The sequence below is a fragment of the Pipistrellus hanaki genome, assembly GCF_964339955.1.
Source record: "Pipistrellus hanaki genome assembly, chromosome: 15".
In the NCBI taxonomy this organism is placed as follows: domain Eukaryota; kingdom Metazoa; phylum Chordata; class Mammalia; order Chiroptera; family Vespertilionidae; genus Pipistrellus; species Pipistrellus hanaki.
In genome coordinates, this window is record NC_140517.1 from 16,549,334 (window position 1) to 16,564,588 (window position 15,255).

General features: G+C 42.7%; 1 protein-coding gene across 8 annotated transcripts in view; it reads right to left on the reverse strand.

Annotated features, from left to right (window-relative positions):
• Window positions 1-797: 797 nt before the first annotated feature.
• The window catches only part of ADAT1 (adenosine deaminase tRNA specific 1), a 29,094-nt gene continuing 14,636 nt past the window's right edge, over window positions 798-15,255 (reverse strand). For 6 of the 8 annotated variants that reach the window (XM_084906732.1, XM_084906733.1, XM_084906731.1 and 3 more), the window contains 2 exons: window positions 10,936-11,022; window positions 6,525-8,931 (listed from right to left, as the gene is read on the reverse strand). In XM_084906732.1, coding sequence (XP_084762858.1) covers window positions 8,799-8,931; window positions 10,936-11,022 — 220 coding nt within the window. In that variant the 3' untranslated portion in view covers window positions 6,525-8,798. Of the gene's footprint in view, window positions 6,149-6,524; window positions 8,932-10,935; window positions 11,023-15,255 lie in introns of those variants that run through there. The other 2 variants (XM_084906729.1, XM_084906730.1) reach the window with 2 other exon arrangements.

A 15,255-nucleotide genomic window follows, 5' to 3' on the forward strand; every position in this document is an offset into this window, starting at 1 on the left:
GATAAATAAACCAGGGAACAAGACAGAAACAGACACATGTTTAAAATATAATACTGGTGGCGTGAAAATTAAAGGGAAATGATGAACTAGTTAATCCATGATTTGATTCTATATTCAGTTATATGTATGAAAAAAACATATATGCCTAAAATAAATTCAAGTTGAATTAAAGATGTAAATGTAGGAAAGCAAAACTTAAAATATCTAGAAAGGCATGCCCTCCTGGGGCAAGCCTATTCAAATCTCCTTTTCTTTCTCCTAAACTCTAAGGCTCTCATGAGACTTGCAACCAGGGAGCAATGGCAGTGGCAGCTGGCCTGGGGCTAACCCGGTGAACTTGTCTCCATGGCTCCCTTTACTCTGCTTCTAGTGAACTGACAGCCCTGCCTTGGCTCATTTCCCATAATGTTTCTAGAGAGCCCGCCTTGGCTCTCTCCTGTTGCTTTTATCCTATGCTCTTCCTTGTTTCACTGTCCCCAGCTTTAATAAACCTACTCTCAAAATTATATTTTATTTTATTTTATTTTTTATTTATTTATTTTTTAAAAATATATTTTATTGATTTTTTACAGAGAGGAAGGGAGAGAGATAGAGAGCTAGAAACGTCGATGAGAGAGAAACATCGAACAGCTGCCTCTTGCACACCCCCTACCGGGGATGTGCCCGCAACCAATGTACATGCCCTTGACCGGAATCGAACCTGGGACCTTTCAGTCCGCAGACCGACGCTCTACCACTGAGCCAAATCGGCTTCGGTTCAAAATTATATTTTAAAAAGTTAGAATATCTGTGACTTGGAGTAGGAGGGATTTCTTAGACAAGATACAAAAATACATAAGATCAATGAAAAGATTGATATACTTAAGTACATTAAAAATCTTAAAATTTTTTATTTTTTAATTTTTTAAATTTTTTTTATTGATTTTTTACAGAAAGGAAGAGAGAGGGATAGAGAGTTAGAAACATCAATGAGAGAGAATCATCGATCAGCTGCCTCTTGTACACCCCCTACCGGGGATGTGCCCGCAACCAATGTACATGCCCCTGACCAGAATCGAACCTGGGACCTTTTAGTCCGCAGACCAATGCTCTACCACTGAGCCAAACCGGCTTCGGCAAAATCTTAAAATTTTGAACATAAAAAAGATACTATCGGGGTAGGGGAGGCTGGGGGGAGGTCAAGGGGAGAAAGAAGGAGACATATGAACTACTATTTGTAATGCTTCAAACAAGAAAAAAAAAAAAAGGTACTATAAACAAAATTAATGGAAACCACAGAAAATGTAACAGATATCAACCATAAAAGAATTAATATCCAGAATAAATAAAGAACTCTTCCAATTAATAAGACAACCCAAGAGAACAATGGGCAAAAGATAACACAAAATCTTTAACTTCACTCAAGGCCACTGTATGTGCTGCACATTGCACCAACCCCATGGTGTGCCTTTCACAAACACTACATGAACAGTGCCCACAGAGTTGTGCAGTTACCGAACTCTACACTAAAAGCTACAACTTACACTACCCAGTTGGTGGCCCTGTGAATTGCAAAGGAAAGTAAACTACGGGATATCAATTCACACTCATCAAATTGGCCAAATTAACAGTTTTGACATAGAAAATGACAAGGAGTATGTGAAGCAGCTGGATTTCTCATCAACTGCTGCTGTGAGTGTCAACTAGTACCATCACTCTGGAGAGCAGTTTGTCAATATCCAGGAAAGTTGAGATCCAGATAGCCCATGTCCTAAGTATATATCTTAGAAATATCCCTACCCATGTATGAGTCATGTATAAGAGTGATCACTGCAGCCTTGTTCGAATGAGCAAAAAATTGGAAATCAACTGTCCATTCATAGGAGTGTGTCCATTAACAGGAGAATGGAGACTTCATATGCAGCACAGTCACACAAAGGAATACTATACAGCAGTTAAGATGAATGCCCTTGTGCTACATATGTCAATGTAAATGAAAAAAGCAAGATGCAGAAATATATTCAGCATTTCATTCCTATAAAGTTTAACACTATCCAAAACAATTATATGTATTGCAAATTTATGTAACAAAAGTATAAACCATGGAATTCAGGATGAAGGTTACCTAATGGAGGGAAAGGAATAGTAGCAGGGAGGGGTAAATGTGGGAGCTATCTTTCTAAAATGCAACTTCCATTCCAACACCCTTATCTCAAAAAAATAAATAAATAAATCCCTGAAATGCTGAGTCAGGACTAGAACATTTCCCCTTCACAGGGCATATAAAGTCCTCCTCAACATGCATCAAGTTTCTCTCCAGCCCCTTCCATTCTTGCCAGCCCAGCCATGGTGTGATGTCACCTCTGACCTTTGCATATGGTGATTCTCTACCTCCATTATCCTCAACACTGTCTCCATCTGTACCACCATTTCCCTTTACTTGCCTAATCCTTCCCCTTCACCTCTGTGCTCAAGTATATCTGGGCCCCTTCCTCTCCCAGGTTGGGTATTTGACCTCAGAGGACATTGTACCATCCCACTGCAGAGGCTGTGATCTGTCTTTCCTATTGGTCAATGAACAACAAGAGCTATCCCCTATCCTTGTACCTCAGGTGCTTAACGCATTGCCTGGAGCTGAGAGCTTACTTAACAAGTGCTAATGCAATCTTAATCCTGCAAGCAGCGCCACATGGAGGGCATGAGGCAGGTTTGTGCACCAGGGCACCAATCCCAAAGGTGGTCCAAGGATCTCCTTCAAGGAGAATATGGAAGAAGGTAATATATCTATGTTCTTATTCTTTTTTAAAATATACTTTATTAATTTTTTACAGAGAGGAAGAGAGAGGGATAGAGAGTTAGAAACATCGATGAGAGAGATTCATCGATCAGCTGCTTCTTGCACACCCCCTACTGGGGATGTACCTGCAACCACGGTACATGCCCTTGACGGGAATCGAACCCGGGACCTTTCAGTCCGCAGGCCGACGCTCTATCCACTGAGCCAAACTGGTTTTGGCTATGTTCTTATTCTTTTTTTTTTTTTTTAATATATTTTATTGATTTTTTACAGAGAGGAAGGGAGAGAGATAGAGAGCCAGAAATGTCGATGAGAGAGAAACATCGACCAGCTGCCTCCTGCACACCCCCCACCGGGGATGTGCCCGCAGCCAATGTACATGCCCTTGACCGGAATCGAACCTGGGACCTTTCAGTCCGCAGACCGACGCTCTATCCACTGAGCCAAACCGGCTTTGGCTATGTTCTTATTCTTAAAAGACTCTTTATTAGACTGAATGTTAGAACACTTTAAAAAGCACAATTGATTGCCCTTTTCATCTTTTATTTCCTTAGGGAGAAAAAGAGATCCTGGTGGTTGCCATGTGGGAAGCAAAGCCATGAGTTCCATAGGAGGATCTATATATAGCTCTGTGATCAACAGCTTTGCTTCCTTGCCTCCTTAGCAACTGGAGACAGGCTGTTGCTTCCAGATGTGGGATGGAGAAGGTGCATGCAGGCAAACTTACACATGCCTGGTGTGCAGCAAGAGGCTTCACAAACATGTGCCCAATATGCTTCTCCTGAAGACAATCTCATGTTTATTGGCATAAGCTCTGGAAATTGGGACTATCAAGTTGAAGAGAGTCACTTATGAGCTGAATGACGGACCAAGGTTGGTGTGTGCTATGTGTCAGGCATTGTACACGTGGTGGGCAGCCCTTCTCATACCTACATTGCACATGATCTCATTCATCTCATTCCCATAGCCCAACTGCCAGGGGGTAGTGCTGCTCTCATCTCAAAGGTGAGCACACAGACACTCTGATAATGTATTTACCTCCCTAAGATCACACAGCCAATTTACACCCTGGAGTACAATTCAATCTCAGGGCTACCGCCAAAAGCCCCTGCGTCCTTGTCTCTCCAGCTGCCTGCTGGTTTCTCAGCCCCGCGGGTCCTGCTGGATGAAGGGCATTCACAATGGCACTGGGTGAGTGAGGAACAAAAGTACAATAAAAATACCAGCTGAAAAGGAACTCTCTGGAGGTCAGGACAGTCCACAAGTGGCAGGAATAAAAAAGGAAGTTGATGAGATCTTGGAGTGGCTGGTGGAGTACACATCAAGAAGAGCTCTTCTCTCAAGTATCAGAACCTAATTCAACAAAAATGGGCACACTAGATTATGTGCATCTATTGTTGGGCAGAGCTTGGGTTGCCCATGGGATAATTTCTCAAAGATTTCCTGAGAGATTGCACAGCAAGGTCCCGTTGTTGAACTGAAGAAAGATGCCGGGAAAGGGCTGTTGTCAGGTTGGTTTCACCACCCAGGGGCCCACCGGGCCTCTCCCCGCGGAGACAGTGGGGGTTTCAATGCGCTTTTCTTTCTCTTGGCTGCCTGAGCGTACAGCCATCACTGTTTCCACTGTGAGCTCTTCTCCTCTGGAGCCAAGCCCAAGTTCAGGGAACATGTGCTCAAGACACATTTGGCAGCCTAGCTCCCCGCTTGCAGTGACTTTCTGCCTTCGCCTTTCCCCCCATCAAGGCACTTTCCTGCACTTGGAGGTTGAAAAGCAATGCTGAACACGCTTAGTTTCTAAAAGCTTGGTTCCTCATCATGCTCGCTCATTGGGGTGAGACACAAAAAGTCCACACCAAATACAGATGAGAATTATTTCCATCCCTTCCTTGTTACAGACATTAATTACTGAGGCCATGTGCTTCTCTCAAAGCATCAATGGGCTCAGTTTCCTGAAGAAAATGTCTCTTGTATTATTTACCCCATTAAGAATTTTTATGAGAAATCCTACCTTACTGCTGAACAAAACTGAGCATCCTACTAGCTGGGACCTTATTTTGTAGAACAGGTCACTGGTTAGAAATCAGAGATTAAATACTTTCCCTACATCTACACAGGTAGCAGCAGAGTTGGTATAAGGACATAATTACTTGAATATCCAGTCCTATAAGGAGGGATTTTACAAGTGTAGAGCTAACTAAAGTTTGAATTTTTTTACACTCAAGATAGTCAGTACTCTTATCAAAACAAATGTTTCCATCATCCTAGAAAGTTCCCTTGGGCCTTTTTCACTCAACCCCAATCTTCCATCTTCCCCCACCAGGCAACAACCACTGTTCTGATTTCTGTCCCCTTTGATTAGTTTGAGGCCCCACTTTTAAGAAGTGAAAATTGAATGTACGCAACTTTGCCTGCTTCCCTGAAGTGTCTCTTTGCAGAAGTGTGCTCTCCCTTTTGGACCGCAAGTACTTCTTAAGCTTTGTTTTAGATCCATCTGGAAAACCTTTCAGGAAGTCAGTCTTCGTCCCAGTACAGACACATTTAGATTTAAAGGAATTTACATTTATAGGTTATGAAGGCCAATTATGATTCGGTATAAAAATAACTCATCTTTCTGGAAAATACAGTTACTTTTCCCCAAAACATCTGCCTTCTTGCCTCTTCCTGTGCATATCCAACCACTTCCTTTATTTCTGTGGAGAGGATTGCTTGAGCCTTTGAAAGTGAGCACATATGCACCTTCTCTCTCTACTAGGAGGCCATTTCCTGGTGTCAGTAACCTTCCTGCTGCAGTGAGACTCCTCTGAACAGCTCATCTGACTTGCCAGACATCAACCCAGAACAGTGGTAGCTGAAAATACACTGAGTGGCCATATTATTATGATCTCTGGATGCATAATAATCTGGCCACTCAGTGTATATCCTACATAAGAAAAGGCTAATATGCAAATTGTCTTCTCGACCAGGAGTTTGACCAGTAGGCAGGTTGGCCAACCACTCATATCCCCTCCCCCTGGCCAGGCTGGCTGGACCACATGCACAAATTCATACACCGGAATTCATACTGAGTGGCCAGATTATGTGTTCAAAAATCATAATAATCTGGCCATTCAGTGTATAATAGCCAGCAAGGGAACTTAGGAACTGGAAACTGGGTTTTAGAAACTGGAAAACTTGGAGTAAGTCTTGCTCAGAACATTGTCTTACAGCCATAGAATGTTGCCAAGGTCCAGGTGGAGGCAGCTTTCCACAGACACGATGAAAGCAGACGGTGCCTGATCTCCTCCTCCCAGAGCGCTGGCGGCCAGGCTGGGTCATTTTCTCCACAGCAGATTCATTTCCCCAGACAGTGAGCTAATGCTTGGCACTGGCAAACTCCGTGAAAAAAAGGCATTTAACCCCTGCTTTGAGGCAGAAATGACTTCATGGAATAGATACACAAAATTAAATCAAGCTATGTTTTGTTTTTTTGTTTTTTAATATTCTAAAGAAAAAGAAAAAAAAAATGATGCACACATAGTCATAACATTAGAACCCACTTGTGAACATAGAACACAAAAGTGTAAACTCCCCTGAAAGAATCATATTCCAGAAGTCATTTTGTTAGGAAAGAGATAATTCTGTGGAATTATAAACAGCTGCCGAAAGCATGTGGTGAATCCCTCTTTCCTATACAATGTCACTGAATATTTTCTGGTGTTCCTACAGTTTAAATAAAGAAAACTTTTTCCTTTTTTTTTTTTTTAAAAAAAATTTCTAAAAGTGTATTTTTAAAATAGGTATTATATTAATATGGTTCAATTTTTTATTTTTTAGTAACAGAATATAAAGGGTCTTCAGGAACAAGTGTCCCTCCCACTCCTGGGCCCCCGCCCCTCCCTTTCCTTCCCCATAGCCTGTGTTAGTGGTTTCTTGTGTATCTATCTATTCAGAGATAGTATAACATATACAAACAAAACAGATATATAACTTTCATCGTTCTTTTAAAAAAATATATATTTTTATTGATTTTAGAGAGAAAGGGAGAGGGAGAGAGAAACATCAATGATGAGAGAGAACCATTGATTGGCTGCCTCCTGAACGGCCCCCACTGGAGATGGAGCCCAAAACCCGGGCATATGCTCTTAACTGGAATCGAACCTGGGACCCTTCAGTCCACAGGCTTGACATCCTATTTACTGAGCCCAACCAGCTAGGGCTCATTGTTCTTTTTTTTATACAAATGAAATGTTATTATGCTGTCTTGCATTTTGCTTTATTTTTTGCACTCATATTTAGAATCAAAATTTTGAAGATATATTTAAGTAAAGCAGAATTAAATGTTCATTTATCCTTTGATTTAGCAAATCCCACTTCTAAATCCATTGCAAAAAAACAAATTATTTTATGTAGCTTATTCACAAAGCATTTCCAAAGGAAAGAATGAAATGTCCACCAATAGCTGAAAATAAAATGAGACAAAATTAATAGTGTGTAGATTTGGAGTAATAACTTAGAGGAACTATGTCGTGACTTTAAAACATAATCCCTGGGCCAGGTTGTCTCATCCTCAGCACTGTTGACCTTTCAGGCCAGATAACTCTTTGTTGTGGAGGGTTGGATGTCTTGTATTAACACCAAAAGCTCAGGTGAGCTTCCTGATTGGCAACAGTTTGAATATACTTTGTTGTTGGGAGAATTTACTGCTGGATGCATGTGACTCCACTGAGAGAGTTTTAAAATGTAGGATGGGAGAGTGGTGGTGGTGGTGGGGGGCAATGGGGGAAAAGGACACATACATAATACCTTAATCAACGAAGAAAAAAATTAAAAATAAATAAATAAAATGTAGGAGGAGGCAGCATGCTGTGGCATAAGGAGCAACACGCGGAAGCACCAAGGTCAATCAGGAGGCAGAGGGAGTGAGAAGGAAATGTGGGCATGAGTCATTATGGGATGGGGGAAAAGGAGCAGGACAGGGAAGCAGGCTTGGGGTTGGCCAGTTTGGCTGATTTCAGTGTATACCGAGGCACAGAGGCTGTCCCTGCCTTTCTGGGACCTGGCCCTGGGGTGATTAGGGCAGGCAGAAGGTGGCCCACAGTGTGCCCCACACAGGAGCTGGTTTGAGTAGGAGCTCTGGATTGGTTGGTCTGCATATAAAAGATAGACTCACAGATGAGTCGTCCTACCTGTAGAGACAGGCTAGTCCTGGGAGGAGCAGTCTCTCTGGGATCAACTAGGCCTACTCAAAACAATAGGAATTTATCTCACATAATTCAAGTCCATGGTGGGCACTAGCTTCAGGCATCCAAACAAGGTCACCAGAGCCTTGATTCTCTTGACTGTTTCATTCTTGGTTGCCTTAATCCTCAACCTGGCTGTCTTTATGTGGAGGGCAAGTTCCAAGATTATGTTGTGGCCCTTACAGCTCCTGATACGAGAGAGAATCTTTCCTGATAGCTCTGGCAGTAGTTCCAGGACTGTCCAGGGCTAGCTCACATTCTTGGAGCCAGGAATAAGGTTGGCTTCAACCAAGTCTCACGGTTGCATAGAGTTTCCCACTGAGCAGGAAAGGGGGGCTCTCTGAAGGAAGAAAGGCTGAGTATATGAAATATACGTCCACTAGACAAGGCAAAGCTCTAGAACTTGCAGAGATGAAAACATCATCTCAGCCCAATACATTTCCTGAATTAATGTAGGAATACAAAGCAGAGCATCACTTTTAAAGTATCATAGTATTTCAAATTCTTAGTTCATATTTCAGAGAAGCTATAAAAAACAAGTCAGGATAGATAGATACCAAGGTCGTTAGTGAGATTCCATTTTCGCAGACAGCTGCTCAGTCAAGTATAGATTGTTCCATGTTCCGCAGTTCCATCCCTCCAGCACAGAAGAGATATGCTGCTCTGGTAGAAGGCAGACTTTTTGTTCTCATTCAGCCTCAAGAAAAGCTAGGGCTTATCCAGCACCAAGGGAAAACTATGGTCCAGCATGAAGGGCTGAAAGATACCTTGCTGTCAGTCAGCTCTTTGCAGACTTTCTCTTCTCATTTAAACTGGTGGTAATCCGGGGGGTTTCTGATCCAGGACCCAAAGGCCTGCTTCCGGAGTGCGCTCCAGGCTTCCTGGTAAGCAGATGCAGCCTCCTTGTACTCCAGGTATGTTTCCAGCTTCCGCACCCTAGTGCACACATCCCACCAAGCACACAGGTTCTCACTGAACAGCTCTCTCTCCACCACGGCCAACAAGACACTTGAACAGCCAAAACCAGTTTGGCTCAGTGGATAGAGCATCAGCCTGCGGACTGAAGGGTCCCAGGTTCAATTCCGGTCAAGGGCATGTACATTGGTTGTGGGCACATCCCCGGTGAGGGGTGTGCAGGAGGCAGCTGGTCCATATTTCTCTCTCATTGACGTTTCTAGTTCTCTATTCCTTTCCCTTCCTCTCTGAAAAAAATCAATAAAATATATATTTTTTAAAAAGACACCTGAACAATCAACTGTTCAGATTTACTACAAGAGACTTAGGAACAGGATAATCTTAGTATGCTTTCCTAGAGAGACTCTAGCTCCTTTGTAGGAAATTCACTGCAAAGTAACATGGATTAAAACAGGCAAGAATGAGCCCTCGCTTGTGTGGCTCAGCTGCTTGGAGCATAGTCCCATATACTGAAAGGTGTTGAGGGCACAAACCAAGGTTGCAAATTCGATCCCTGGCCCTAGTCAGGGAATTTGCAAGAGGCAACTAATCGGTGTTTCTCTCTCTCTCCCCTTCCTATCTCCAAAATCAATTAAAAAAAAAAAAAAACCCACAAGAAAAAACACCCCAACCAGTGTGGCTCAGTGGTTGATCATTGACCTATGAACCAGGAGATCACAGTTTGATCCCCAGTCAAGGTATATATGTAGATTGTTGGATCATCCCTGGTATGGGGTGTGCAGGAGGAAGTTGATCAATAATTCTCTTTCATCATTGATGTTTCTATCTCTCTCCCCTTTTCCCTCTCTGAAAGCAATAAAAAATAATTTTAAAAAACGCACACAAAACAGGCACGACTAAACAGAATACTAGCTTTGTCTGGTCCTGGTGAAATCAGATAAAACAATAATAACTATTATATTTTTGGTTTAAAGTTTCCTAAGTGTCTGTAATTTCCACCAGAGCACAGAGCCATTAGAAACCTCTTGGCTGCATCTTCCCTAACAAAGCAAAGCACTTTCCATTCTACACATACTCTCCCATACCAGCCAACACCCCTCCCAACCCCTCAATCGTCTCTGCCTGTAAAAAATGGCCGTGTTGAGTAATATCTGTAATACTTAGATCCTGTTAAAAGAGTTTCTTGTGACAGACTCTTCTCTCCTTTGACCAAATCTGAGTCAGGCTCTTCTGAGCCCTTTTCTCAACTTGGACCTTGAGCTCTGTCCTTGCATCTTATAATTGAAGACACTGATACCCATGTCTTATTGATCCAATTTTCCCCTGTTTCCAAGTTGCATCTTAGCTCACTTCAGCAGGGCCAAGTTGCTAACTGCAGCAAAAATGGACTTCAGTTGTTTGATCAATTTCTTACAGCTTTTTGTTGGTTAAAGGATGGGATCTACATACCCACGAAGGATCAAGCCTACAACCCAGGCATGTGCCCTGACCAGAATGGAATCTGGGACCCTTCAGTCCGCAGGCCAATGCTATATCCACTGAGCCAAACCAGCTAGGGCCTAACTTGTATTTTTTAAAGGGAAAAGCTAATAGTAACTACCTTGCTTTTCTGAACTCTATCACTTGTGCTGGTGAATTACTGAACATGAGTGGGAACCCCTGGGTTTGCAGTCAGTTGGTCAAAAGTATGAGTGCCTTGCGCCCCCCGAGCTTGTGGCTAGCATCTGAAGTGAGGGCAGTTTGTGAGGACTGTGCCCTTATCCTGTGAAGTTTTGCCTGATTCTAGGTAGTTATTGTCTGATAACTGAAAAGGTTTGTACCATAAACCACCCATCCTCCATCCTCAGATCATACACCTGTCTACAAGCAGGGCCATGGGTACGGGATGGAAGAGCATGTGGTCCATGATAAGCACCCACTGGCTATGGAAACACCACTCCTGCTAAAGCTTCCTGCTACTCATGAGCCTAAATGAAACCAGAAGCTTTCCCCTAAATATGAAAAAACACGGGTCCATAGTGTTACCTGAGGGAGTCGGGCCACTTGTCCTCTGAAATACTTCTTAGCAGCTCCTGAAATGATCTAAAGAGTTCCACTTTGCTAATTCGAGATCTGTTTGGAAGAAGACAAAAGGATTTATTAAATGTTTGCTATGTACCAGATTCCTATCGAAGATGTGAGGCTTCACGTGGTATTTAAGTTTGCATGTGCCAGAGCGCCATTCACCTCTACTGGCAAGGAGAAAATCTACACCTGAGGCTCTGATTAGGTTGAGGCACAAAAGTGAATCTCATCTTTAGAAATGTCACTAGCAGTGAAATCATCAAATGGGGTAAAGGCAAAGGTGAAATTACCAAACTCCTCCCAGAATACCTATCAGCCACCTTGGCTACCTCCTTTCAAGGGAGCTGGCCCTTTGGGTAACACTGCTTACAAGAAATTAAAAGCTTTTGTTTCAGAACCTTGTGTGCTGCTCCCTGTATGAAGCCCACTTGGATGAGCCATCTGAGGCAGAATCTCCAGACTCTCCCGCTGGGCACACGAGCCATTGCAGGCCAACCCGCTGCTTCTGACACCGAGCCTCACGGGGGTCTTCATGAGGATCAGTCAAGGAAGTGAGCGTGCCACCTCCTCACCAGCTCCCCTGGGCTTCTTGGTTTGGCCCACCCACGTCGGTGTGTCCTAGACTGCGTGTACCTCCTTCCTTTCCCTCACAAACAATTCACGAGCTGATTTAGAAGTAGGGAACTGTTGTGTGGGCCACAATGTGTGTCATACCTGCACACCGTATCCTTCACTGTTTCCACACATGGCACCATCAGCTTGGACACAGGGGCCATATTGGTACATATGACGCAGGGGATTGTACAATCTGTCAGGAACTCCCTTACCTGGCTGGGCCCTGGCCTCCTGAGAAGAATCACTGCCTAAACCAGAACTGTGAGCCCTCACAGGCTGCTTTCCCTGGGCCTGAATTGTGGGAAATGGCTATTGGCACTCAGGAATATAAAGCTGCTTTAATGTTTAAAACACACCCAAAGCCAAAAAATAATGGAACCCATCTCATTAACAGATTAGAGGAGAAAAGTAATATAACTATGAGGAAATGTATGCAGAAAAAGCATCTGTTAGAATTCAACATCCATCAAATGATGTAAAACCTTTTAAAAATGAAAACTAAGAAAGGTATTGAAATTCACGGAGCGTATCTATAAAAACTTACAGCAAATATATGACCTTAAATCAGGAATAAGACAAGAGTACTTGTCATCACTGCTCTTATCTAACATTATACAGAAGGTTCTGGACAGTAAGACAAAAAAATAAAAGGAGCCGAAACCAGTTTGGCTCAGTGGTAGAGCGTCGGTCTGCGGACTGAAAGGTCCCGGGTTCGATTCTGGTCAAGGGCATGTACATTGGTTGCAAGCACATCCCCGGCAGGGGGTGTGCAGGAGGCAGCTGATCGATGTTTCTCTCTCATCGACATTTCTAGCTCTCTGTCTCTCTCTCCCTTCTTCTCTGTAAAAAATCAATAAAATATATTAAAACAAACAAACAAACAACAACAAAAAAAACGAATAAGGATTGAAAAGCCAAAACTAGCTCTAGTTGGTTTGGCTCAGTGGATAGCGCATCGGTCTGCAGACTGAAGGGTCCCACATTTGATTCCAGTCAAGGGCACATGCCCGGGCTCTATCCCCAGTGGAGGGTGTGTAGGAGGCAGCCAATCAATGATTCTCTCACATCACTGATGTTTCTATCTCTCTCTCCCTCTCCCTTCCTCTCTGAAATAAATAAGAATATATATATATAAAAAAAGAAAAGCAAAACCAAAGCCATTATTTGCAGATGAGTGTGATGTTGTCAGTTCTAGCCAGCACAATAAGTAAAAAAAATGAAAGAAATAGAGGATTAGAAAGGAAATGCTACTTATAAAAGATTACCTATATTAAAAAATTCTAGACCATGGCCGGGTAGCTCAGTTGATTAGAACATCGTCCTGATACGCCAAGATTTGGGGTTCAATCTCCAGTCAGGGCACCTATAAGAGGCAACCCATAAGTTCATCAATAAGTGGAACAACAAATCAATGTTTCTTTTACTCTCTCTAAAAATCAATAAAAATAAAAATTTTAAAAATTCCAAAGGAATTCTTAAATAAAATAATAGGATAATAACGTGTTAGCAGAAGTTGCTGGATACAAACACTGATTGCAGCAGAGAGAAACAAAAAGTTGATTTCAACAACAATGCCCAGAAAATGAAATAAAAAGAACTTACGTCTATTGTACCCAACCTCTAAGGTGGTGATTCGTGCCTCCTGGAACCCATGTCTCTGTGCAATCCCCTCCCACACTGAAGGGGACTGAGCGGCATAGCCATTAGGAGGTTGCAGGTGCAGGGTGACTTCTGGGGTTAGGCCATGAAAGACTCTGTGGCTCCTGCCCTGTTCTCTTGAGTCACTTGTTCTGGGGGACCTCAGCCACCGTGTTGTAAAGAGGAACATGGTAGGTAGCCTTATGGAGAGATCCACGTTGTGAGGAACTGAGGCCTCCTGCGACAGCCAGCACTGACCTGCCAGCCACATGAGCGAGCCATTTTGGAATTGGAGCCTCTAACCACAGTCAAGCCTTTAGATGACTGCCGCCCCAGCTGACATACTGGACTGCACAACCTTGTGAGTCACTGAGTCAGAATTTATCCAGCTAAGCTCCTCCCAAATTCCTGACCCACAGAAATAGGAAATAATAAATGCTGATTGTTGCTTTAAGCCATTAAATTTGGGGGGGGGGGCAATTTGTTACACAGCAAGAGATAATTAATATAACATTCAAGGAAAAAACTCATAAAATATGTGAGATTTTTTTTTGTTAATCCTCACCCGAGGATATTTTTCCCCCATTGGTTTTCAGAGAGAGTGGAAGGGAGAGGAAGAGACAGAGAACAAAAAAATTGATGTGAAAGAGACACATGGGTTGGTTGCCTCCCACACGCGCCCTGACCAGGGCCAGGATCAAACCTGCAACCGAGGTATGTACCCTTGATCAGAATTGACCCTGGGACCCTTCAGTCGCCGGCCAACACTGAAACCACTGAGCAAAACTGGCTAGGGCAAAGATGTGAGATTTATATGAAGAAAATTAAATTTTACTGAAATATATATAAGAAGACTTAAGAAAGCTATACATACATATGTAATTTAAAAAACATATATTTTAAAATATATTATTATTGATTTCAGAGAGGAAGGGAGCGGGAGAGAGAGACTGAAACATCAATGATGAGAACCACTGATTGGCTGCCTCCTGCATGCCCCTACTGGGAATTGAGCCTGCAACTCAAGCATGTGCCCTTGGCCATAATTGAACCCAGGACCCTTCAGTCTGCAGGCTGAAACTCTAGTCACTAAGCAAAATCAGCCAAAGCTTAAAAAATATTTTAAAATTAATTTTAGAGAGAGGAAGGGAGAGGGAGATGGAGATAGGGAGAGAGAAAAATATCGATGTGAGAAACATTGATTGGTTGCCTCCCTGCACACCCCTATCAGATCAAACCCACAACCTGGGTATGTTCCCTGACTGGGAATCATGCACCTTTTGGTGCACTGAATGATGCTCAATCAACTGAGCCAAGGCCCACAATTTTTTTTTTTCTTTTAAGATTACACCTACACATTGATATTTTCAATCTAGCACTATCCTTACTCTAACATACTTAGATATACATTTATTTTGTAATCCCTCAGTCTTTTATAATCCAATGAGCTATATAATAATTCCCTGGGATGCTTGTTATCTGGACAGGGAGGGAAGAGAATTTTCCATTTTAGGGCAAAAGAATTTGCCTATAAGAAGCAGGGTAAAATTAAGCTTTACAAAAATGAGAGTCCTATTAGCTCATTGTTGTTAAAAAATAAACAAATGAAAACAAGAAGATTTAAATAAAATAGTTCCTTTAGTGTTGCACTAGTATATTGTCCCAGTCTGAGTTCCTATTCCCTAGAGTTCTAAAGAAGGTGGTGGTCTCTGGATGCCAGCACTCAGGAATGAGCAATGAGGAAACCTGCTTTCTTCCCAGCAGCTGCTGGTCTTTAGAATAAAACTTACTCTTTCACAAGTATTATGAAGCTTTATTTGACAAATGAAGGGGAAATCCATCTTAATTAACAAGATGTCTACTGCAAGCCCTGCACCATGTGAGAGGCATCTTCTCCTTCAATTTTCACAACGTTCCTGTGCAATACATACTCTTGGTTACCCCTGCTTCATTGCTGGGGAAACGGGAGCTCAGAGGCCAGACAAGTTCACACAACCAGGGAGAAAGGGAGCCAGGAAGTACAAAGTG